General features: G+C 54.4%; 1 protein-coding gene and 2 long non-coding RNA genes across 4 annotated transcripts in view; 2 read left to right on the plus strand and 1 right to left on the minus strand.

Annotated features, from left to right (window-relative positions):
• Positions 1 to 250: 250 nt before the first annotated feature.
• LOC122214430 lies at positions 251 to 4,481 on the plus strand. The gene is made up of 3 exons (XR_006199868.1): positions 251 to 1,898; positions 2,885 to 3,028; positions 4,180 to 4,481. It is a non-coding gene; the product is annotated as an uncharacterized LOC122214430 (long non-coding RNA).
• Positions 4,482 to 5,936: 1,455 nt separating this feature from the next.
• LOC122213386 lies at positions 5,937 to 7,387 on the minus strand. The gene is made up of 3 exons (XR_006199489.1): positions 6,633 to 7,387; positions 6,297 to 6,421; positions 5,937 to 5,962 (listed from the first exon to the last, which is right to left on the minus strand). It is a non-coding gene; the product is annotated as an uncharacterized LOC122213386 (long non-coding RNA).
• Positions 7,388 to 14,344: 6,957 nt separating this feature from the next.
• Positions 14,345 to 25,601, plus strand: part of DNAH1 (dynein axonemal heavy chain 1) — a 75,873-nt gene continuing 64,616 nt past the window's right edge. For both annotated transcript variants that reach the window (XM_042929583.1, XM_042929584.1), the window contains exons 1-7: positions 14,345 to 14,742; positions 18,059 to 18,413; positions 19,443 to 19,515; positions 20,687 to 20,861; positions 21,484 to 21,640; positions 22,587 to 22,719; positions 25,066 to 25,227. In XM_042929583.1, the coding sequence (XP_042785517.1) occupies positions 14,714 to 14,742; positions 18,059 to 18,413; positions 19,443 to 19,515; positions 20,687 to 20,861; positions 21,484 to 21,640; positions 22,587 to 22,719; positions 25,066 to 25,227 (1,084 nt within the window). In that variant the 5' untranslated portion in view covers positions 14,345 to 14,713. The remainder of the gene's footprint in view (positions 14,743 to 18,058; positions 18,414 to 19,442; positions 19,516 to 20,686; positions 20,862 to 21,483; positions 21,641 to 22,586; positions 22,720 to 25,065; positions 25,228 to 25,601) is intronic.

The raw sequence follows: 25,601 nt of genomic DNA on the forward strand, positions 1-25,601 counted from the left end.
GGTGCTCCCCAAACCCTTGGGTGATTGCAGGACCTGTAGAACCAAGGGAAGAAATGCATCCCCTACCTCTGTTACCCCCAGCCCACCCATGTGAAAGCCCAGGGTATACCAGCCTCCTCTCCCCCTGCCCATCCCCCAAAGAGATTTCTGCCAATTAGCACATACACTATTTACTTAATTAGGGTAATGACATAATTAGTGTAAGTTGGGCTCCATCACATGGCTTCAACATGCAATTAGGAGCCGTCAGCGGGAGGCGACATTGTGGAAAAACTCATTCAATTTTGGTTCCAGCATGGAGGCCAGAGCAGCTGCCTCTGCTTGGGAGGCAGGCAGGCAGCAGCCACTGTGTGTGTGGGGTGACTGTAGGCAGCCACAGATAGCATAGGACAGGAGAGTCAGCAGGGGTGGGGGTGGGGGGGGGCAGAACGGCAGTTGCCAGGGCTGAGGGTGTCCCTGGCCAACCCTGCCTCTCCCATCGCTTACAGATGCTGTCACCCCCAGAACCCCAGGGCAGGGCAGGGGCTCTGGCTTGGCTGGGGTGACTGAGACTGGGAGCCTGAGCAATCCAGGCCCCTTTGCCCCTAAGATGCCACCCTTAGCAGGATGTGTCTTCTCTCTTCAGGGCTTTGCTGCTCACAGGAGCCACCGTCTCATATCCACTGGCCTGGTGGCTGCTCATGGTGGCCCTATGAGGCCACAGACTGGAAGGACTGGAATGACTACTATTATCCTCATTGGACTAGTAGGGAAACTGAGGCTCAGAGCAAGCGAGGTGGTAGAGCCAATCATGGCAGCGCTGACCCTAAGAGGCAGTCCAGCATGGCTGGAGACTTCTCAAACCCAGGCAGATCACCCTCAGCCTCAGGGAGGTCTCCTTCTCCATAGGCTCCTTTTTCTGAGAGGGGGCAGAGAATCATAGGGGTCCCCAGACTGCTGCTCCCTCAGCCTCCCCTCCCTTGCACAAGGCTGGGAGGCAGGGAGACCATCCATGGCTTTCCCTTCCCCTTAGTGAGCCTCCCAGCTTTCCTGGGCAGTGGGAGTAGGGAAGTGAGGGAAGATGGGAGGCAGTGCCACCATTGTGCCAGTAGGGAAACTGAGGCTCTGGGGCCACCAAGAGGAACCTAAATCAGGCCTCAGCAATCCTACTCCCTGCCTGGCTCAGTCACCTGGGCTATCCTCTCCCCCAGGCATCAGTTTCCCTGTGTGAAAGGAGAAAGTCTATGACCCATGGTCTCACACATCCTGGGACTGTCCAGAACCCCCCCGGGAAGGTGGGGCCCACCTTGACATCTATTTAACCTCCTTCTAAATTATGTCATCATAGCTGTCCCTCCCCTTTATGTCCCACCTGGGCCCTGCCTAGTGGCCGGGGCCCCTGGGGAGACAGCTCTGACTGGCAATTCTGCCTGTTCCAGGCTGGGCTTCCTGCCCTTCTGAACTGGGGAATCCCTGGGCTCTGGGGGCCATCTTAGACTCTCCCAATCAGTGGTGCCCCATCTTATAGGTGATACCCCCAGATGGCTGGATTCTGCTCTTATCTGACCTCCTCCCTAGGTGTACAGCAGTGTGGTCAGAGTGGGGCTGACTTGTTTGCTAATTGCTGACTATGGACCAAACACCTTGGGCCTGGCTACTGGGGCAGGGATGGGAAGGGATGGGCAGACAGAGGTGAGGGTAACTACCTCCAGGGGATTATGACCTCAGAGTTCAGACAGACTCAGGCCTAAGGAGTGTCCTCCAAAGGGTAGGCAAAGATAAGTGCCAGGAAGAGCCAAGACTAAGGGCCACACTGAGTAGAGATCTGACCCTCTCCTTCTGGTCAGGAAGAGCAGCACCTGCCAGGCCTGGGGGAGGCAAGGCTTTCAGTCCACAGAAGATGTACTTCGGGTACCAGTGTGAGTAGAGGCTGGGAGGCCAGAGTAGGTGAGGGGATGCCATCCTCAGGCATGAGGTATTCGGGTGGGCTCTGGGGAGCTGGAGGAAGGGGCTGGGGACTCTGGCTGTTTGTGGGAGGGTCAAGGAATTCTCTTAACATCCATTCAACAAAAAGACCCCTTCACGTGTTAGGCATATGGTGTTCTAGGCTGGGAATTCAGTAGGGACCAAGGCAGATGCAATCCCTGTCCTCTGGAGCCTATACTTCAGTTGTGAGAGACAGGAACAGTATCATGCAAGTGTGATGCAGAAGATCCTACTGCTCAGAGTGTGGTGCTAGGGCTGGGGGACACGTTAGGCTATAGGGCCAGGGAAGGCTACAGTGACATTTAAGCCAAGATCTTAGGGATCCAGAGATTTGGGGAAGAGCATTCTTAGGCAGATGAGCAGCAAGTGCAAAGTCCCTGAGGCATTGAAGAACAATTCACATAACTGGGGCAAGGAAAAGAGAAGAAAGGAGGTGGATGAGATCAGGGAGGCAGGCAGGCCCCTACAGCTCAGGCTGAGGCCCGTGGACTTATTCTGTGTGTGATGGGAAGTCGTTAAAGGGTTTAAACTGGGAACTGATTTTTAAAAATCACCGTGGCAGTAGTGTGAAGGCTGGAAGACTAGGGCACGGCTGTCCAGATGGTAGAGGATGACGGCCGGGACTGGGGTGCTTGCTGGGAGGGGGCAGGAAGATGGCACCTGGGATGTGGTTTGGAAGCAGGGCCAACAGGACTCCTGATGGTTGGCTGTGGGGTGCCAAGGTTGTCAGGGCAGCTCTTCGGTTCCTGGCTTGAGCACATGAGCCAATGGCGTGGCCATTTTCCGAAGAGGGGAATAGTGGGAAGAACTGGTTAGTGAGAGGTAGATCGAGTGCTGGATAGGGCTGGAGGCACCAAGGAGGTAGTTGTTAGGTTTAAGTCTGGAGTTCCAGAGACAAAGGGAGCTGACTCATCTTTAGCAGAGACACAAGAACCAAGGTTCCCATCCAGCCCCAGGAGCCCAGAGATTCAAATGAGCCAACCATCTGGAAGCCCCCAGAAGGACCAAAGCAGGGGCCAGCTGGGAAGGACCCTGCTTTCAATGCCTCCTTCATATCTGCCAGGTGAGCCAAGACAACCTCAGCTCACCCCAAGGCTGCAGAAGTAAGCCAATTCCACAAAGTTGGCTTTTCTGAGCCAAGGTCCAAATGGGCTGGATGGTGTTGCCCTGGAAACCCTGGAGGCCAGCTGTCCAGGTGATCCTCTGCCCTCCCCTACCAGGCCTGGTGTGGGAGGGGCTAGAGCCCACCCTTACAGGACTCCACCATGGCTTAAAATGCTCCTTCAGAGTGTCTGGGACTACTCACCTCTATCACCACGAGTTAGCTGTGTGTCCTCAAGTAAGCCGCTGACATCTCTGGGCATCGGCCTCCCCACTGGAGGCAGTTGGAGGAGTAATTCCCTTCAGCCTCAGCTGAGGCAGGGCAGCCAGAATGATGGGGCTGGGGGGAGGGGCACTGTCCCTACACATGTGGCCCATGGCCCCTGCCTCACTCCCCTGTCCAGACTCTCAGTTCCTTGGGGCCCACTCATGGCAGACGGGCATCACTCCTGGGTATCCCTTCTGCAGGGAGAGGAGGTGGCTGCTACCACCAAAGCCGTCCTCCAGGTCCCTCGCTCCTCCATGCCAAGCACATTAGGGGATAATTAAGTAAAAATAGGCCTTCCGACCAGTGTAGCTCATTAAGGCCTAATTAAGTTAATTAGTTCCAGGTGTGGATGGCGAGGCTCAAGTGAGGCGACGGCTGTTTGCTGTAATTGCATTTTCGCCGCAGCAGCGGTGGCGGTGGTAACTGTGGTGGCAAAGGCGGTGGCTTCCTTTGAGGCCTGGAAGCCCGCCAGGGAGGTCGGGGAGGGGTCTGGAGCCAAGCAGGCCTGGACCACCCACAGAGAGCTGTAGAGCCAGAGGTTCCAGGTCAGCAGGGCCCAGGGAAACCTGCACTCTCTGCAGGGGTGGTGGGAGGCTGGGGGAGCCAGGGGAAGGGGGAGTACAAGGCCACCAACAGGCATCCTCCCCGCTGGCTGAGAGTGGCGGGTGCAGGTGCATCGTGGCTTGTCCTTTGGATTCCCTCACACCCATGGTGGTCCCCAGGAAGACTGGCAAAGGGCTTTGCTAAAGGGGAATGTGTGACTCCGAGGCGGTGGTGAGACCTATAGGAATCCACCTAAATCACCCCCTCCGTTTGGCTCTAACTCCTGTTCCTTTCTGCTGCAGGTGCGTGGCTCTGAGACCCTCTCTTTGCGGTTCAAGGCAGGAGTGGGGCCACACAAGTCTGGGGTCTCTGCAGGGGACCTGCTGGCCTCATCAGTCTCCTGCCCCAGACGTCTCCCCAAACCCACTTCCTGCCGCAGCTTTAGGACTCACCTGTGTAGGACAGCCCTCCCAGCCTTGGTTGATGAGGGAGCATGGGGCAAGCTGACGGCAAATACAGGCTGACAGCACGCTGCCCCCCACCCCGGCCCCCTCCACCGGGGGGAATATGTGTGATATTCCTTGGACACTCCTGGCTACCCAAGAACAAAGGAAAGGGGTTTAGGTATTTGCCATGGTGATGTGGGAAACTAAGGCAAATGAAAAATTAAATTCCCTTATGCCTACAGCCCATTGACAGGTCCTTGAAACCAGCAGAGTGACCTCCCTCTAGGAGCTCAGCTGCCTCAAGGATGACACTTTGCTGGGGGCAAAAGAGAATCTTAGCTTAACATTATCCCAACCTCGAGGATCCTGTAAGTCTACTGTATCTCAACTGCCCCAATATATGCTGGCAATCATACTCCAAGCTTATGTCCCCCAGTATACATCTGAAGGGTCTCATGACTGAGGTTTTATTAAACGGTAATAAATGGTGTTTCCCTAGCAACAGCTAGCCCCTCAAAGTCCCGGAAACCTTGCTTTCAAAATTCCTTGGAGACTTACTCTATCCCTGACTGACCCCCTCCCAACCTGAGGGTATAATGATGAGTTACCCATCATGACCCCAGTGCAGCTCTCCCTGTCCTGTCCCCATGCTTTAATAAAATTACCTTTTTGCACCAAGGGCGTTTTCAAGAATTCCAAACCCCATGAATCCCCGATCACCCCAAAACTTCATCATTGGTCACATCCCCTTCATTCATCCGTTTGTTGCTCACTAGGTATCTCCTCTGTGCCAGGCAGCAGAGCCAGGGCTAGAGACACAAGGCTGGGTGGGCTAGATTGGACCCTGGCCCACAGCACTTTGGTCTCTCTGAGGAGGCAGACATACTAATCGCCCTGGCCACATGGTTTTGTGACGGCTAGTGGAGCACGGGCGTGCTTACTCCCAACCCAGGAGGAAAGATGTCTGAGCTGCAATGAATATGATCCAGGAGAGGCGGGGGGTCAGGTACCTGGGGTGTGCCAGAAGCTAAAAGGGCCTCCTTTTGGTGGGAGGGAGTGTAGAGAGTGAGGGGCCAGATCTGGGGGGGCCATGGAAGGGTCTGAGCAGGGCTTCGGGGTAGGAAAGGAACTGGTAACTCTTAGCTGGTGGATGGGAGGCCAGGGAGGAGTGGCTGGACTTGAGGGAGGTTTGGGGATGGAAAGGGTTGGTCATGGTGCACTGGTTGGCTGTAGGGGTGGGGAAAGAAGAGCCCGGACCCCCTGAGGAGGGGCTTTGGGAGTGGGCTTGGGTTCTGAGACCCCACAGGGTTGGGACTAGGGTGAGGCAAGTGAAGTGCCTAGGATGCAAAATTGGGGGTATTCACTCCCGGCCTTGTGTCCCCATCTGTGCCCCGTCCCTCTGAAATTTCTCACTAAGAATGTGGAAGCCACCTCTAGGGAGGAGCAAGGAGGATAATTCTGGACAGGGTGTCTCCTTCTGTCCTTAATTTTTTTTTTAAAGTATATAAACATTTTTTTAAATGTTTATTTATTTTTGAGAGGGGGAGAGGCAGAGAGAGAGAGAGAGAGAGAGAGAGAGAGAGAGAGACAGAGGATCAGAAGCAGGTCCTGTGCTGACAGCAGACAGCCTGATGCGGGGCTGGAAACCATGAACCGTAAGAGAGAGATCATGACCTGAGCCTAAGTCGAAGCTTAACCAACTGAGCCACCCAGGCACCCCTCCCCCCTTTAATCCCTACTTGGGAGATGCTGCCTTCTCTGCACCCTCCAGGGCTGGGGTGGGCCTGGGATTGACCCCTTAGGATATTATATCCTCTGGACAGCTACTCCATTTCCATTCTGATGCAGGATGACAAGTGCCCCATCCGGCTTCTTACTACATGCCACTTATGACAGGGAGCTCCCTGCCACCAGGGCACCCAGTCCCCTGGCTCCAGCCATTATAAAAAATGTTTCACCCTGAGCCCCCAAACCTGGAGATTTGCGGTGTCTTCTACCCAGTAGTGGCCTCAGCTCTGCCTCTGACTTTCCCACCCCTCTGGTGGGTCTGCTGATCCCCTTTCCCAAGACAGCTTAACATCTCTGAGCTTCAGTATCCCTGTAAAAGGGGAAACCATACTAGTCACCACCTTCTAGGGCTGGTGTGAGGATTCATGGCCTGATGTGCATAAACCTCACGACACACACCAATTCCTCAATAATGGGTCACTAACTGATAACAACCGTGAATAACTACATGGGTGGACACTGTCCTCCTCCTGGTGTGGGCTGCCCAGTGATGTAGCCTCAGCCTAGGCCCCAGAACTCACCTGTTGGCCTCAGGTAGCAGGCTCTACTGTGTCCCTCTCACATCCAACACAGACACAGGGCTAATCCCAGAGGACGATGTTCATGGGGAAGAGGGAGTAACACTTTCACGAGATGACCAAGTGGTGCTGAGTTATGGGCCTGCCCTGCTGGTGTGAATTGGCTCTCTGCTCAGTGTTCACTACAGCTGCAGGAGCAGCCCTGGTGCCTCCTCTCCTGCCCCCTTCTTCTCAAGTCTCTCAGGGGGATGGGTGGTGGCTGAGAAGGAGGGATGCAGACCTACCCTGTCTGCCAATAGGCATCTCTGGGGCACATCACTAGACCCTGTCGTGTCTTTGGGGCTGTCCTGGTGGAGGGGGTCTCTCCTCAGCCTGAGGCGCCTGCACAGCCCGGGGTCCCACAGAGGGGGCAGTCCCAGCAGAAGCTCATTCCTAATAGGCGCAGTTGTGTGGATCGTCACCAGACTCCTGCCATGAGACTGCGGTGTGGGGAGCCTGGGGCAGGAATCCCTGACTCCCCTGAAGAATCAGAAAAGCCAGCCCGGGACAGAAGGACAAGTGGTGCTGTAGCCTAGTCCCTAAAGCCATCCTGTGACCCTCCTTCTGTGCTGTCTCATTCCAGGAGCTGTGTCCACAGCCGGCTCCTGCCCCCAGGCTCTCTGCTTCTGCTCCAGGGTTGGTTCCCGGTTGAAAGTCAGAGCTTGTCAGACCGCAGTGATCATGCTCACCAGCTCTTGGTGACCCAGGAGCTCTGGATTCCTGTCTGAGGGGCAAGAACACCACTGAGGAGGAACTAAGGGTGCAAAGGTCCAGAGCAGCGAGGGTGGATGCAGGGATGCCAAGTCCTGGGTAGGCCGGGGGTGATTCTGGGGGAGCAGGGGATGTGGGGTGTGTGTGGGGCTGGCGAGGAGCCGGCTTTGTGCTGAGGGGGCCTTGTTCATTTTCACCCTGGCTTCAGGAGGGAGGGTTCGCTGAAGGTTCGTAGACCTCGCTTGTTTTTACAGACTGGGGGCTCAAAGAAAAGGGATGTGCCCAAAGTCACATAGCAGGTGGGACCTGGGCCACCACAGCCTGCTCCCACTCCTGCCAAATCCTGGTGACTAGGTTCCTCTCTATGGGGTATGTCAGAGGAGGGACTACCTAACCTCCGGGGTTCAATTTTATTTGGTTTAGGGGCCTGCCTTGGGGTCCTGCATCCCCAGGAGGTCTTGCTTTTTGTGGCCTGATGTAGGCCAAGGCCGAGGTTTGCTCTGTGCCTTAGTTTCCCAAGTCATACAGGGGAGTTCACAAAGTGAGATTTGGCCTGTACTCTTTGCCTCTTCTCACAGTGCACAGGGGAGATGGGTGGTCCACAGCTCCGGGCAGAGAGGGGACAGGAGTGCCTGGGGCCCAGGTCACCTCCAGGCCTGTAGATCCAGCTCTGAGGGTGTGGTCAGCAGCCAGGAGAGGAGGCTGCAGGGGCTGGTGGCCAGAAAAGCCCAGGGTTTCTGGTATCTGGTGTTCTTTAACCTGCCCTCCAGCCCCCTCTGCCTTGGGTTCATGGCTTCACCCCAGCTGAGTGCATCCTGAGGCAAGGCTCTCCCCACCCCTGCTAATTATGGCTGGTCACAAAAGCTGGACTGTGACCAGACAAAGGGATAGGGATGAAAGTGCTGGTTGTCATGGCAACCTGGAGGGTTGCTGAGACCCAGGGGAGGGGCTTGGCTGTGTGCCTGAGCCCAGGCATCTGGATGACCTCTGAGCATAAGCCAGGGTGGCCCAGGGGCTCATAGGGATTCCCCCTCCTGTTCTGGGCCCACCAGAACTGGACGTACAATGGCAACTTTACCCCCTCCATGGCAACACCTGCTCCCTGGGCCTCTCCCAGTGGCCCCATTATCCTGCACCTGCTGCCCCCGTCCCACACCTGCTCCCCAGTCCAGGCGCCCTTCCCAAGGTCCTCTCTGCCTATCCCCAGGCCCAGCTGCCTGCTCTGAGGGCCAGCCAAGAGGGGCTGTGGAATCAGGAAGGGTCCCAGGGAGGGCCCTGGGCAAGGGCAGAGGGTCCAGCTACCAAGCCAGTTCTGCCTGATCAGCAGTGCACGTGCTCATGACAAGACCTCCTTCAGGGCCTCAGTCTCCTCACCCGTAAAATGGGAACAGCCATTCCTGCCCTCAGGGCCTACCGAGAGTAAGTTTATTTCTGCTTGGAAGGAGATCTGAGACCAGGATGTCGCCAGAGCTGGGTCAGGGTAGACAGTGAGGTTGGAAAGAGAAGAGAGAAGGGGTCGTCTTGGGTCATATTCTCAGGGCCATCTCTGTTAGACCACTTGGAGACCTGAATGTCTTCCTGTCAGCTTGGAGGGTCACAGTTTGGAGCCGGAGAGGACATTTTCCAGGGGACCCTCAGGGTAGAGGGGATCTGGGCAGGAACCCCATCAGTACCAGGTTCTTGAGTGGCCTGTCAGGAGTACTAAGGGACACCCCTCTGCATCAGGGAGAGTGCATACTCCCAGAGAATGGCCTGAGGGGTCTCTGGTGATCCAGTAGTTCAATTCAGGTCAGGAAACTGAAATCCTAGGAGCTGTAGTTTCTGGCTGTCTGGTATCCCACCACCAGAGAGTGGAATGGAGGGACAAGAGAGCAGGAGGCGTGGCTCGCCAATGCCCCAACTGCTCCTGGAAAGGGATGGGGATTCCCATGGCGACTGGTTTTTGTCCTGTGGCTCACATTCTAGAGGTTCCCTACACCCTATGGGACAGCCCCAGTTTCTCCTCATACTTGGCTGTAACCTTGGGTGAGGCCCTTCCCTTCTTGCCACCTCGGTTTGCCCACCTGGAGTGTGGGAGCAGATTGTCAAGGAGGCAGTCAGCTCCAGCTGCTGCCCCAGCTGTTTGAAGGCTCCCTAGCCATCCTGGCTACTGATGGCCGCCCCATCTCTCTAGTGAGGAATTTCCTCCCTTGAACAAAGTATCCTTACTGACCTGTCTGGAATTTCTTTCTTTCTTTCTTTCTTTCTTTCTTTCTTTCTTTCTTTCTTCTTTCTTTCTTTCTCTTTCTCTTTCTTTCTTTCTTTCTTTCTTTCTTCCTTTTATTTCCTCCTCCCTTCTTTCCTTCCTTCCTTCCTTTCTCTCTCTCTCTCCCTCCCTCCCTTCCTGTCTTTCTTTCTTTCTTTCTTTCTTTCTTTCTTTCTTTCTTTCTTTCTTTCTTATTTACTTATTTTGAGAGAGAGAGCACACGTGCAGGGGAGGGGTAGAGAAAGAGAGAATACAAAGTAGGCTCTGCATGGTCAGTGCAGATCCCGACATGGAGCTCGAACTCTCGAACCATGAGATCAGGAGTCAGATGCTTAACTGCTTAATCGACTAAGCACCAAGGCACCCCGACCTGTCTGGGATTTCTTACATATTCCCTCCCAGAGGTGTGGCAGGGGCAAAGCTTTTGCCAGGAATGGGGGCATCTGGGGCAGGGCAACAGTCCTGGTGTCCCTCAGATCATTCTGTATAGGTGGTTCTGGTGCAGGCCTCAGCAAGTTTTGTGGACTCCACTGTGCAGATGGAAAAACTGAGGCCTAGCAAGGGAAGAGACTTGCCCAGTGAGTCAGCAGCAGAACCCAGGCCTCCTGCCCTGTTCATAGAACTTTCTAGGGGTGGGTCAGAATGGTTGTCTGGTCCCCAGACTCAATAAACTCAGGATCCCTGGAGAAGGGAGGTGGGGGCACTTGGTGGGTCATGGAACCATGATGATGAGGCCATCCCCAGTCTGCCAAGAAATCATTCAGTCAGTGTTCAGTGCTCAGTGAGTTCCTTGGGGCCAAGGGGAAATCAGAGGCACTCAGAGCCTAATTATGACAAACAGCTTCCTGTGTAGGGGTCTATCACTGGGACCCCCTCTTGGCCCCTGCTCCTGGAGAGTAGAAACTCAACATCCTGGACCCTGTTCTGGGGATGGTCTGGAATTTCAGGTCAGAGGGAGGTAGGCTGGGGAAGAGGGTGTGAAGGTGAGACTGTGTACAGCTGGTTGATGGTCACCATCTCCGGGGTGGTGGCTCTCATGTGTGCTATTGTTTCCTAGTTATCTCCCTAAGGGTTCTTCTAGGACTCATCGATCGGCAGGGCTGCTGGGAAAAGCAGCACCCCCACCCCCATCCCCCACCATTCCTGCTGTTCAAGCCCACCCTCCAGTTGGGTGACACAGCAGTGACCAATGTATGGTTGCCTATCAAGGTGTACTGACCATGGTCCTTTGGGCCCCTGAAGAGAGTATAAGCGTGTTTTGTGGGCTGAGGCAATCAGGGAGGGCTTCCTGAGGAGGTGTGGCCTGAGATGGGATGGGAAGTTGTAGAAAAACTGAGAGGGAGGAAATTCTCACTAGGAAGCTCCACGTGAGTACAGGTGGCAATGGGTTTGGGCTGGGGGCTAGGATGAGGCCTCAGCATTCACGGGTCAGGGGTCCTCAATCTTCCAGTCTCCCAGGAACTCCTACTCCTCCCTGAGTGCTGGGCTTTTAAGGTCTTATCTGTCAAGCTAACCTCATGGATCCAAGGAGAATTAATTTGTCTCCATTTTTATTCATCAAAGAAAGTTCTGGTCAGAGCTGCTGAAGCCAGCTGGCCAATGACAGAGAAGGGGGAAGGTCAGAGGCAGCCTAGGGAGAGCGGTGAACCACAAACCTCGCCTAGCCCTCTGACAGCCCCCGTGTCTGTGACTCAGTTTCTCTTAGCAGCTCAGAGCCCCTGGCTTAGAAAACCAGAGGGGGATCTTGGGGGCCCAAGAGGCGGCTGGGGGCTGGTGGGGAGTGGATAGCTCCAGCCATCCTGTCTGGATGCCTGTCGCCCTCTGTTCCAGCTGGCTGGCCACATGAAGGGCTCATTCTGCTGTCTATTCACACGGGACTTTCATCTCCGCTGCCAGTGAAGCATTGCTCCCAGCTTCAGCACTGCCAGCAGGAAGGCACAGGGGAGGGGGAGCCTAGGATTGCCATGCCCTCAGACCTCTTGCCCAAAAGGCATGAGCCTAGGTGCCCTAAACAGTCTGCTTGCCCAAGCTCTAAGTTTCCAGGCTACCAGAGATGGGTACAGGACTCCCACTCACAAGCTCTTGCAGGAACCCAGTCTTTCCTATTTCAACAAGAGCAAGGCTGGCTTCCCTTCCAGCCCCCAGAGAACAGAGCAAAAGACTGCCCTCCCACCACAGGGTAGGTGGGATCCCTGGCAGGGGAGGGGGGGGGGTAGGTCATGGCTCAGCCCCTTGTTCCTCCCTCAGGGAACAAGTAAGTGTGGTGGCCTCCAGGGCAGGGCAGGAAAAGCAAAGCCTAAACCCATGCTCAACCACTGGAGAAGATGGAGGCATTAGAGGGTGGACACTTGAGACCCAAGAGAGCAGGGACTGACCCCAGTGTCCTGCCAGGGAGGGAGGGAGGCAGTCATACCCACCGCCCACACTTACAGAGGGGCAGAGTCGAGGTGGCAGGACTGCTGGGAGAAGCAGACCCCCTGGCCCCCATGCCCCAGGTAAGGGACACAGCAGTGACTATCTCATGGTGGGGAGTGGGGGATCTGTGGGCTGGACCTTCTGAGAGTAGACCCTTCCTGCAGTGGCCTATCCATTTGTCTGGCAGCCATGGCCCCTGTGACATCATCAACCCACTGCGTTGCTTGGCAACTTTCCAGGATTAGCACTCTGCCCCTGTCATCCCTGACGTCCCACCATGGGCTGATGTTGCCCTGGCAACCCGGATGGGTACTGCAGCTTTTTGGACAGCTGTACCCAGTGTGGGAAGTGCCAGGAAAAATCCAGGAAGCAGGTGCCTCTTTCTAGGTCGAACAGGGTACACAGCCTATCCCCAGACCCACAAAGGAGCCAGGCTGTCCTAAGCAGGGCTTTGAGGGTTTTTGTCTCCTCAAAGAGCTTTGGTCAGCTTTGCCTCCAATCCCCCTTATACCCTTTCCTTCCTCCCACAATGATCACTAAGCACCTACTGTGTGAATGCCAACAAGAAAAGCAAATAACACTACAGTTTGAGCTTAGGGAAAGTTGCACCAACATTGGATCTTGAAGGATGAATAGGAGTTGGCCAGGGGTAGGAGTTGGTGGAGAGAGGTGTTCTGGACAGAGGAAGCAGAAACCTGTATGAAGGCCAAATCACTGTCTCCAGCCACAGCTTACACTCTGCCTCTGGACTCCTCATGGCCTGGCCTCTCTGGCTCTCTCTTTCAACAGACATTTTAAGTCAGAAACCAGTTTAAATCTGAATGCTCAGTGCCCAGCACTGGCTTGACACTAAGCTAGCATAACTAAAATGTCAAATAGAATTGGACATTTGTTTAATGAACCTCGGGTCCTCCTACCTCCCTCTACACCAACCTGCCTCACCAAGTCTCAGTTTCCCCATCTATGAAATGGGGCCAATGCGGAGAAAGCTCTCTGGGTAAGGGTTCTCAGGTTGAGGTGGGATGGTTTTTAAATTTTCTTTTGGTTTGTAACCCACCTCTTACCCTGACCCTCTCCCCCCACTCCCCCCCCCCCCCCCCCCCCCCCCGCCAAATGTTTAAGACTAGTGCAGTGGACATCAGTAAACGTTTATATCTCTCAGTTGTCAGTATTGGACCATTTTTGCTTCATCTCCTAACTATACTTATCTATATATAAATCTAGCCAAACCATTTGAAAGGAAGTCACAGCAGCGGATATCCTGACATTTGTCCTGAAATTCTCCAGCCCACATCAGTTAAGACAGGGACAGTTTCCTATATAACCACAATATCATTTTTCACATCTAAGAAAATTAACAAAAATTCAATATCCAGGACAGACAGGAGGATCAAAGCCTGAACTCATGCCAGGTCCTTGGAGCAGATGGGTGACCGAGGCCAAAGATCGGGGGCAGGAGCACCCACTGCCCACCCTGAGGAGGCTGAGTTGCAGCCTGGTGTGTGTGTGTGTGTGTGTGTGTGTGTGTGTGTGTGTTTCTGTACAAGCTGAACCTCCAGAGAACAGAAGTGACCCTTTTCGCAGCGATCTGACCATCTGGCCCACAGCTGTGGCTTAGATATGAACTTCCTCAATTATTACCCCCAAATTATTCACATAACTTTACTTGTTATTTTATTTATTTTCCCCAGGATTCAATCAAAGTCCTTACCCTGCGTTTGGCTGTTTTGTCTCTTTACTCTAGAAGAGTCAGGGAGGGGAGACAGGTAATGGAGCCTGGGTTTGACAGACTAGAGGGCGGCCACTGTCCCCATCCCGCCGAGGAAAGACGGGAGCACAGGGCGGGAGGAACCAAGTCCCAGCCTGTAGGTGGTGTTGGGCGAGGGGACTTGCAGACCCGGGGAGCGTTCGGGGGCGGAAGTCCCGCCCGCCGCGCGGATGATCCCGCCCCTTAGCAACAGGCCCAGCGTCCCTCCCTAGAGACGGGCCACCAGACCGCACTCTGCTCCTTGGAGCCGGTAAGTCGGTGGCCACCGAGGGGGATGGTTGGGCCAGCAGGGGCAGGGGCACCTCGATAAGGCACAGAAGGCGAGTGGACGGGAAGGAGGACTCCCTTCCGGCCCAGGGTCCACATTCCTGTCTCTGACTGCGCATTCAGTTTCCTGAGCCTCGGCCAGGGGGAAAGGAGTGGGAGACACTTTTAAACAACCTTCCGGGTAAGCCCTGTACTTACTAGACTGACTTTTTGCCCTCCCCCCCGCCCCACACGCGGAGAATGTAGCCACAACTCCCCGCCCTGTGGAAGGCCCCTGCAGGCAAGGAGCCTAAGTCCTTATCAGCCACACAGTCCCTCTCCTGATGCCAACTGCAGCCATAGTCCTCCATGTCCCCATCTGCAAATCCTCAGAGCACCGCCGTCCCTATCTCACAGACTCGTTACAGACATCAGCTTTCTTTCCTTACTTTTCTCACTCATGAAATCATTTGGCAGACACCTTTGAGGCACCTACTCTGTGCCAAGCCTGTGCCAGTTCTGTGCTAGGTGCTGAGGTTCCAGAGACCAACGTCACCCCCGAATTCCTGCATTTGCAGCTCTCACGATCACCTGGCAGGGAGGATAGATGCGCACATACAATACAGGGAGGTGTTCGCTGGAGGGAAGAGCCTCAGACAGATGTGGGAGCACAGAGGGGCTCACATTAGGTGAGTACTCCAAAAAGGCGGAGAGAACCCCACGCCTGTCAGGGTTATTGCCATCCACAGTAGTAGTGTTTGCCAGGTAGCCCCCACAAGGGAAGAGACTTCAAAAATCCTTTAAGCCACAGATATATTAGATGACACCTTACACAGAACCTGGTATGTGAAACAGATACAGGGTCTTTGCTGAATCCAAGGTTGGGTGGCTCTGAATTTCTTCTGCTTTGGCCCTCCTCCCCACAAGCACTCACCAAAGAACCTCAGGGCTCTTTGGTGCAGTTTGAGAACCACTGTGGTGTTGCTTAGGGACATGGATCTTTGGGTCAGCCAGAAGTGAAGACCTCAGTTTCCCTTCTGGTTCTGTCAGTTCTTGGCTGTGTGTCCTTTGCAAGTTTCTTGACTTCTCTGGACCTTCATTTCCTTGTTTGTGGATTGGTGATGGTAGTAGTATGTGTCGTGAGGATCAAACCCCCTTGTTCATTTGTGTCCATCCAGCCAGTGCCTGGTGGGTGGTTGGGTCACACGGGGTTGAATGTCACTGAATCCAACCTGAAGCTTCTTCTGACTCAAGCAATTAGAACTCCCAGGTGGTCTGACTGGGGAGAAAGAATGCCTCGGTTTAAATTCCACCTGTGCCTCTTGCTGGCTGGCTGAACTTGCACAGGTCCCTTAACCTCTCTGAACCTCATTTGCTCTACCTCTGAGAAATGAGGATAGTCTCAGTTCTCACCTCAGAGGTTTGAACGAGATGTTGCACAAACTACATGTAAGCCCCTAATAGCATTCACCATTCCCACACACTGTGTCTGCTGGGGCCACCCCTGCCATCTTACTGGTCAGTTTCCTCATGTAAGAGGGGAGAGTGCCCAGAGTGAGCAGCAGAGGCTTGCTGGTAACCATGTACTCACCCTCTTACCAGCCCCACTCATTCCCACATAGAGGCAGCCATCACTGGTGGGGCTGATAGGAGACAGAGGTGGATCTGTCTGTGTATCTGTCACAGGTCCTGTGCACACCAGCAATGCACAGGTGCCTAGAGCTGGGGTGGGATGGGAAGGGAGCCGTGGATCTTTGTAAAGGGCTGAGGGATGGAGGAGAGACAGGATTCTGAGTTTGCAGCTTGCTCTCGTGCCTTCCTTCATGGAACATGTCTGTATGGATCCCCCACTGCCAGACTTCTTGGAGGGAGTTGGCTCATGGGAGAAAAAAAAAACCCAACACAGGCTCCTTTTGCCTCCAGTAACACTGTGCTTTCCTGGACATTTCTGCATCTGTCATCTTGGCTGAGCCTGATGACACACCAGTTCAGCAGCCCAACATATTCAAGCACATTTGAGAGCTGGGGAAACCAGGGAGTGGGATGCCCTCCTGTGGAGTGGGGACCCCGCCTCTCCAAGAACTGCCCTGTTTGGTGATTTTGTTCAAAGATGAGCAGACATCTTTGGGTTTGCAGCCATGATGGAGCTGAGCCCCAGTGGGTCCTCTGTCCGTTAGGGTGCTCTGGGAAGGGCTGGTGACTGTCAGATGGGTAGGCCAAACTCAACATTGTTTTTAGGGCCTGCCCCATGAGGTGGCTGACTACCAGGGAATGGGTTCAGGGAGCCGAGTTCTAGTAGGACACTGGTTAGAAACTGGTCAGCCTCTGGGCTCAGAGTTTGGGCCTTCCTGCCAGAGCCCTATCTGGCCTTTCATGGGCCCTAAAGTGGTCTTGCCAGCTCACCACCTCCTTCTTACAAATGGACTCAGCACTTCAGGCTGCTTCAGCACTGCTGGGTAGCTTTGATCCAGACAGTCCTGGCTGCCCAGCCCGCCTTTCAGGTCAGTCCAGACAGGATTACCCTGCAGTGATCCAACAGGAAGCCTACACCAGCCAGGCATGCTTAAAATGGAGACAACAGGGCACGAAACACCCAGCCAACAGAGCGGCTTGTACCGTGAACTCCTGGCTGCTTTGTCGTAGTGTGCAGGGGTTGGGAAATGGGATGGGGCCAGAGGAGAGGGTGACGCTTGGGTCAGGGTATTCTTTTGTTAAGATACCCTCTCTTCTTTATTTATTTATTTTTTTAAAGATTTGTTCGTTTGTTTATTTATTTATTTATTTTTAATATAATTTATCGTCAAGTTGGCTAACATACCGTGTATATGGTGTGCTCTTCGTTTTGAGGGTAGATTCCCATGATTCATTGCTTACATACAACACCCAGTGCTTATCCCAACAGGTGCCCCCCTCAATGCCCATCACCCATTTTCTCCTCTTCCCCACCCCTCCCCCACCAACCCTCAGTTTGTTCTCTGTATTTAAGAGTCTCTTACGGTTTGCCTCCCTCCCTTTCTATTTGTAACAAGATACCCTCTCTTTTTAAATGACATTGTTATTGAGATAATTATAGACTCACTCCCTTTTTATTTTTGTACCTGCATTACATGAAAACCTCTTCATCACCATACCCTTGTCCAAATCTCTTATAACCCTGCCCTGACCAAGGATTTCCCCCAGTGATACGTTTTGAGGTAGCCAAAAGCAAGAGCGGCTTGGCAAGGGCTTGCTCAGCCTGTAGTAAAAGTTCTGCAAACCCTTGTCCCTGGGATGGTGGATGTGTATGCAGCCCCGTGGTACATGTGCTGTTCCTGTTGGGGAGACGCAAGGGGATGCATTGCATGAGCTGAACTGACCCTGAGAGCCAGGGCAGCTGAATACCCTTCTGTAACAGCGGGATCTGTGGGTCACGGGAAGGTCAGGATCCCTCCAGGGAGACCATTTAGTCCTCTGGTTCCTGGGTTATGGTGTGGGGCAGACACAGGTGGGGGAGACAGCGCGTGGCCCAGCACCTCACAGTAGGGAGAGACAGGGCAGTTCAGTTGGGCTGGGGCACCAGGATTGCCTCCTGCTGAAAGTCATTTTGGGGAAAACCAAACAGGGCCTTTCACTGAGTGAACTCTGGGCCACCCTCCTCGTCTCCTTTGTGAGTAACCAGGCCTTGCTGTCTAACATGGAGGAGAGGGGGTGAGCAGGTGTAGAAGGACGCACTGGAGTGGGGGCATCTTCAGAGCTTCCCTGACTCCCCTCACTCCGCCCCTGACTCTGGGGGCTCATTTCTCACATGCCACATCCAGGGAAGGCCCTGTTGTCTCCTGGTGGGACCTGCCTGGCACTGCGTGTCTGTGTCTGTCCAAATTAGGAGACCACTTCCTCCCTCTCCACCCTCTGTGTGGCAAGCTGTGGCCGGTTGCAGGATGCAGATGAGGCATCCCTGTGTCCCGGTGCCCCTGGGGGCTGAACAGAAGCCAGCAAGGGCCCAGTGATGCCAGTATCTTCTCCTAGGAGCGCCTCAAGAAGCAGCATGGAGCAGCCTAACAGAGAAGGCTACAGCCCAGGAAGGACCCCTCAGAGCCCAGAGTGCAGCAGTACTCCTGCAGGCCAAGAGTGTAACCTGAAGAGGACCCAGGCAGACCTAGAGTATAACCTGGGGAAGATTCTTCTGGGACCAGATTTTGGCTCCAAGGCTCTAAGCCCTGACCCCAATACCCTGCCTTTACCCCTGCCCCCACCCACGCTCTCAGTCTTGGGGCAGCCCCAGAAGTTGCCCCTGACAGGCACTGATAAGAAGTACCCCCTGATGAAGCAGCGTGGGTACTACTCTGACATCCTCAGCCCTGGAAGCTTGGATCAAATGGGGGTGAGTGTGGTAGCTGTCCCCTACCAAGCCCAAACCCTCTTGTGGGTTCCAGTCACCCTTCCTTCCTTGCTTCCTTCCACCCATCCATCTTGCCATCAGTCCATTTGTTCATTTATCCATCTAGCCATCTGTGTCTAATAATTTGTCCATCCATCCATCCACCCACCATCCACCCACCCATCCATCCTTCTGATCATCTGTCCATCTGTCCCTCCATCCATTTGCCCATTCATTCAACAATTCATTACTGAATATCTCTTATGTGACAGGCCCTGGACTGAGCACTGGTGACAGTGAGGACAAGACATCCATGTCCCTATTGTCATGGGACAATGACTTTGGTGGGGGAATTGTCCCCCAGCTCTGATTGGGTAGGGGGTCCTTGGACAAAGTGGCATACTGTGTGTTTACTGGGTGGCTGGGAGGAGGTGTGTTCCAGGCATGGGGAACAGAAGGTACAGAGGCTTGGGAACCCTGACAGGCTCCATGGCCTGTGTAGAGAAGGAGGAGAGACTGTGAGAGGACAGATGGAGGCTTGGGGTAGGGGGAGTATAGACAGGTGATGACCAGGGGAGAGTTCAAAGAGCCCCGTAGTCCTGGACAGCCTTAGGAAAGTTCTAACTAGGATAGGCCAAGAGGGTTAGGGCAAAGATCCATGGATCCCCACTATGCTGGGGGTGCCAGAGTCACCCTTGGTGGGGGAGACATGCACAGAGACACCTGCTGGCCTTGTGGTCCCTCCATCTAGTGGCTCAGCTCCCAGACACAGCAGGAGTGTTCTTAGAGTGAGGAGGGAGCTGTGCAGGATCAGAAGGGGGTGAGGTCAGGGGTGTCCCAAGTGGCTGGAGCTTGTTGCCCACTATGGCCTCTGAATGAGGAATTGTGGAAACTCACTGTTCTGCCCCATTCCCGTGCCCTTGGGTGTTCCCCGGTGGGCTTGGGGGTGACACTTGGCCTTGTGGTCCCTCCCAGGTCCTGCCTGTCCCCAGGATGTTTATACCCCCTTAGAGCTCTGGGATTTGGTTTTAGGAAGTATGCCGTGGTCCCTGCATGAACCAAGATCTCCTGCGGCAGGCCGACCTTGACAAGTTTACTCCAAAAGGTCAGTGCCTAGAAGGGCAGGGTGGATGAGTGGGTGCCATTTAGAAGCAAGACCTCTGGTCTTAGATTGTTTCTACTTGGCTCAGGATCTCAGTTTCCTTAGCTATAAAATGGGGGTAACAAGATATAAGGTGCTTTGCAAGGGCCAAGCTAACGGTTAGTGCTCAGTGAACCACACCTTATGTTCCTCTTAGGTGAGCTATGACAAGGGCACCACAGTGGGTGAGGCTGCTGAGGGCCAGGGTATCAGTTCTCTGCCCAGCTGGGGACACTAGGGTTTTCACATGTATAAATTACCTTTTCTACCTCCCCTGGAACATGAGCTTGGAGAAGGCCAGGGCTGTGTCTGAGTTTTCCCTGCTGGGACCCCAGTGTCTAGAATAGGGCCTGGCATGGGAAAGTGCCCAGAAGATCTCTGCTGAATGAGGACTCTCCTCCCAGGCTCTGCGCTGAGTCCTGTAAGGACTGGGGCAGGACTGCAGAGTGTGGGGCAGTCTCCGGTGGCAGAGGGGAGAATAGGGTGGCTCCAGGAGAAGCAGCAAGGTGGGTGGGGCCCTGAGTGAGGAATCAGGTGGGAGCCCTCCCACCTGGCTGGCAGACAGGATACCTGCTTCGATCAGGCTCAGAGGTCCCAGCTGTCTGCCTCTCCTCCCCAGCCCCAGGAGAGGCCTGGCTCCTTGCTGACACTGCCCAGATTAGTCCTCTCAGTGCCCACGGACCTCATGGGGTCTGTGAAGCCCCAGAAGTGGCTCAGGAAATATCACATGTATGTGCATTTGTGCGGTGAGCTGAGGATCCAGTCTATTGGGCTGTACCGTCTCACAGACATCTGTGGCCCAGAAAATGCTTACAGAGTACAGATCTAAGGGTTGTGGGGTGCTCCTACCATTCATAGTGGGGTGGGGTGGGGATGCTCGGCAGCTCTGCATCCCCATCCACATGAGGAAAAGCAAGACCAAAACACACCCTCTGGAGGCCCTTGTCCCTCCAGACTTGCCCTCCCTTGGGTGCCTGGTGCCAAATCTGGCTTCTTGTCGCCACTGCCAGCCACAGGCAAGCTCTGAGCTTCCCTTGCCCCAGGGCGCTTATACCCAGTACCTAGCGCTTTGTCTTGGGGCGTATTGGGCTCTGGCCTGAGCCCCTGACACTCCTGCCTGTGCCTTTGCCTGCAGTCAGAAGTTTTGAGATTCCTGAAGGCTTCGAGGAACATTTGGAACAGCAGCGCTTCGAGTCCACCACCCGGGTGCTCACCCAGACTGACTTCCCACTGCAGGCCTACGAGCCCAAGGTGCAGGTGCCTTTCCTGGTGCTGCCAGGCCAGTGCCCCCGAAAGATTGAGATTGAGAGGTATGGCCAGGTTGGCAGTGGGAGGGCCCATTCCTTTGGGGGGGCGGCATTCACCCAAGTCAAGGAGCGAGGGACAGCAGGCTACTAGGTGACCATATTCATGGCAGAGGTTACTAAAATGGGCCTGTGTGCAAATCTTGTACCCTTTGCTTTATTTTTTGTTTTTGTTTTAAGTTTTATTTATTTATTTTGAGAGACACACAGAGAGACAATCCCAAGCAGGCTCCCTGCTGTCGGTGCAGAGGGCTTGAACTCGCAAACCATGAGATCATGACCTGAGCTGAAATCAAGAGTCGGATGCTTAACTGACTGAGCCACCCAGGCGCCTCACCCTTTGGTTTCTTTATAGGAACAAACTGCTTTCCTTGCTGTAGGATTGGGGAGGGTGGCATTTAGGTCAATGTAGTGGAAGTACCAGACAGACACAGGGCAGCCGGGGCCCAAGACATCAGCCCCAGCTACCACACTACTTCCTGATGAATTCCAGAGGGGTGGGGGGCCCTGGAGGCATCCCTGGGCCACACTCTTATCCACCACGACCCTGTGGACCCTTGCTGGCATCCATGAAGCCATCTCAGATGAGCTGAGCTGTCATGAGATTCCCTTGTCCCCCCTCGGCCAGGAGGAAGCGGCTGTACCTGAGTCTGGACATCGAGCAGTTACTGGCTCATGAGGGCATCGACTCTGACAAGCTCATGCCCAGGCACCCAGACCCCCACCACCCCCAGACCATTGAGCAGGGCCATGACCCGCTCTTTCCCATCTACCTCCCACTGAAGGTGAGCCTAGTTTCCATAGCAAGCTGATGGTCAGCAGTGGGGGGAAGGGTGGGTGGGAGGGGTACAGGACCCCGGCCGAGAGATCAGACCCGAAAGGGGATCTGTGGGAATCATAAGCACTCACTTGTCAAGCATAATTGGACCTTCCCGCCAGGGGTTTTGATCATCCTAGGCTGGGACAGAAGGGGCCCCAGAACCCCTGAGATGCTGACTCTGCTTTTTGCTTGGGAGCCTGGGGAACCTGTGTATGCAATCTCTGTCCCCCCAGCTCCCAACCTTGAGGCACCAGAAGCAGCCCAGTTGGACTGTGGAGTAGTATATGGAGCTCCCTGACCACTGCTCCTGGACTCACTGAGATGGGGGGAACTGAGGTGGAGGAGGGCCTCATTGTAGCTCCTTTGGGATACCGATGGGGAAACTGGGTCCGAGAAGGAGAAAGAGGGAGCATAGCCTGCTCTAGCTTTCACTAGCCTCCCTGCCCTTCCTCTCCCTGACCCTGAGTATGTCTTGCTTGGCGGTCCCTGTGGGGAGGCAGAGCTGAATCCACATCACCCTACTAAGGGTGGCCTCCTGACTACCCTGAATCTCCTTCATTTCTGCATGTAGGTGGAATGCTCAGAAAAATCCAAGGTCTACCTCTTCCCTTGGGCCTGAGCTGGATGATCCTTGGGCAGTGGGAGAGAGAGCTCATATCCTGCTCTGAGTCCCCAAATACCCCTCTGCTTGCATCAGGGTTGCCGGTTGGGTGGGGATCCAGGGTTTCACAGAGCCAGACCCCACAGGCCCCTATGAATAGTGGGGGAGACATTCAGCCCCATGGCCCTCAGTCTGTAGCTTCTGCATCTGAGAAGACTTACTTAGGCACCCTCATCTTCTGACACACCCAACCCATTTGGCCCCTCTAGGGGAGAGCTGCCTCCTCCTGACCTCTGCCCATTTCTTCCAGGTATTTGACAATGAGGAGTTTGATTGCCGGACTCCCAGTGAGTGGATCAACATGGGCTTGGAGCCAGGGTCTCAGGACAGGAAACCTGTCCCTGGAAAAGCCCTCCTGCCCACTGATGACATCCTAGGTCATGGTGAGCAGGGCCGGCATGGGTGGGGGGCAGGATCCTGGTCTGTACCATCCCTGTCTGGCAAGCAGCCCAACCATTGACTTCTGGGCTGCCCTAGGGGCTGGCAGCTGTGGGAGGGGAGGGCTCCCACCTTTTGAGGCCTCCCAGCTGGGATACAGACTAAGGGGCTGGCCATATAGAGTCAAAAAATACAAGGACCAGGGATGACATTGTGGGAGGGTTGGGGAAGGGACTGCTGGATGGTGTCTAGTGTTTAAAAAAATCTTTGATTTATTGATAATAAAAAATATGCAAGCTTGTTGGAAATGTTCAAATGTGTACAAGGGACACAATTCAAGCCTTCCTTCCTGCCACCTAGAAATCACCATTGCTCTAGCTTTACCTATGGCCTCTCAACTTGCACCTCTGCATGGACAACACACATTCTCATGCTTACACACCTGCTTGCAAACACACATTCACAAGCACACTTACCATCATACTCACACACCATCCCCCACTTCACACACGTTTTCACCACACATACTCACACACCTCCCATCACCCATTCACAGCCACTATCTCCCCCCGCCCCAACACACATACCTGCACTGATGTCCCACAGATGAGCTGTATCTCTGCTTTGTCTGTGTCTGTCCCTCCTTTGGCCCCACATCTGCCCTGGGGCTGTGTTTGCTGCTGTAGGGAACTGAGCCAGGTTGACCTACCTTGGCTGCCTCTGAGTGAGCATCTGAGGAAGATCTGGGTTATGAAGTTGGAGGTTGGAGTTGGCTGCCCCTCTGTGCAGGGCTGAGGGCTGCTCTGCTCCCTGCCCCGTGGTGGACATGCTGCTTTGGGACCGGGAGTGCCCCCCCAACCCCCATGGACTCTGCCCAGGATTGAGAGCCATGCTGGTTGGTTTTAAGACTTCTCAGCCTCCAGGGGGCCCCACAGTAAGTCCATTGAGCAGGCTGTAAGTTTATGTTTCGATTTAAAAACATGTTAATGCTGGAATCAATTTCTCTGAACTAGACAAGAAGCCCAGAATGTTCCCTTTACTTTGGACTTAATTACAAAAATAATTTAACTCAATTGTTCCCAGATCTCCAATTCCTGGCAATAAAACCAGAAGGGGGGGGGGCTGCATTAACCTTAAATGTATCAAGTACCAGCCTCCCGGAAGTGCTTCTGTTTGCCCTCCTTCATGTGGGCCCTGGCCTTGGGCAGTGGCACTGGTGGGAGGGGGGCTGGCAGGGAGCATTTCTGCCAGAGACCTCTGGTTTTCTGCTGGTGCCTTCTTGTGACATCATCTTCTCTAAGTTGAGCCAAGACAGGTCAGCATTTTCCAAAGAGCATTTTCCAAAGAGAAGCATATAGCATCCAGCCAGCATGTTAGCAATTCCTTGGAGTTCCAGCTGTTCTTCCTCAACCCAGGCTGTAGAACCCATCAGCTTATTTTAAGGCACTTCTGCCTTAAAAGGTGTGAGGAGGCTAACCAGAACCAGGACTGGATGCATACATAGTATGACTTCAGGCTCTGTGAGGGACACAAATGGGCTAACAAGTCAGAGGGTGCCTGGGGCAAAGGCACTCTTTGAGGCAGAGATGCTTCTCGGAGGGGAAGCCATTTGAGCAAGGAACAAACTAGCAATGAGGTGACTTGAGCAAAGACTGTTCCAGTCAGAGAGCATAGCCAATGCAGTCTCTGAGGCAGGAGTAAGCTCCAAAGTCACAGGAATAGCCAGACATGCAGTATGGCTGGAGAGACAAAAGGGTAGGTGGTGGCAGGAGATGAGCTGGAGAAGCAGTGCAAAGGCTTGCAGTCCAGGAAGTGAGTGGAAGGCCCATCCTGACCAACAGGCCCTGAGGCCCATTTTGGGACCACTGCAGGGCAGCAATCTTTTACCTTGACCTGACCTGTCCTGATATAAGGGGCCTAAGGGTTCAACTGCCACATGCAGCCCATGGGAAGGGGTTCACTCTGGTCTTGGTCACTTTGAAGGGGTCCAGTTCAGACATGATGAGCTTCACAACTACATCCTCACCAGGTCTCTGTGTGCCTGGGGCTTTCCTGCCTCCCGTTCTAGCCCTGCTGGCCTATGTCTCTGTCTATCCTGATGGGGTCATGCAGAGCACAGAGACAGAGGGGTCTGGTCCTTCTGGCTCCTCCTGCCACCAGGGGTTCCCCAGAGGCCAGCTCAGCTGGGAGGAAGCAGGATTGCTGCTTTGCTGGAGCTAGAAGGGATCATCCTGGTGGGAGGGAGGCCAGACCAGTGGCCACTGAGACTCGTTCCCAGCGCCTGCTGCCCACACAGAGTCCCCTACCCACCCTACAGCAGAGAGCACTGGTGGGTTCCCCTTCTGTTTCAGAGGACCCCAAAAGTCGGAAGCTGAAGTATGAATGGTGCGATGTCGGTGTCGTGGACTATGACAAGGAGAAGAAGCTGTACCTGGTACACAAGACAGATGAGAACGGCTTGGTGCGAGATGAGACGGGGAAGCCCATTCTGAATGGAGGGGTCACCGCTGAAGGTACAGGCTCTCTGCCCCACCCCATGCAGACCCCCCACTCAGGACCATGACTGAGGCCACCCGCCACCCATGGCACAGCCACATCAGGCCTGAATTCTTCCTTGCTCTGTATGTCCTGTGGCTGTCTGTCCCCTGGCCAGTGAAAACCAGAGGACCCATCATTCAGAGAGAGACCCCAGGAAGGGCAAATGGCCATTATTGGATATGCCTGCCCTGAGCAGCTGATGGTACCACTTGCAACATGATGCAGAGAAGGCATCCAAGGCCCATCAGTTAGTGATGTTTACCTTGAGTGTGGCAGCGAGGAGTGGGCACTTCAGCAGCCGCCCCTGTGTGACTGTTTGTCTGTGCACAGATCTTTATGGTTTACAAAG

Source organism: Panthera leo, chromosome A2 (assembly GCF_018350215.1).
Source record: "Panthera leo isolate Ple1 chromosome A2, P.leo_Ple1_pat1.1, whole genome shotgun sequence".
NCBI lineage: Eukaryota > Metazoa > Chordata > Mammalia > Carnivora > Felidae > Panthera > Panthera leo.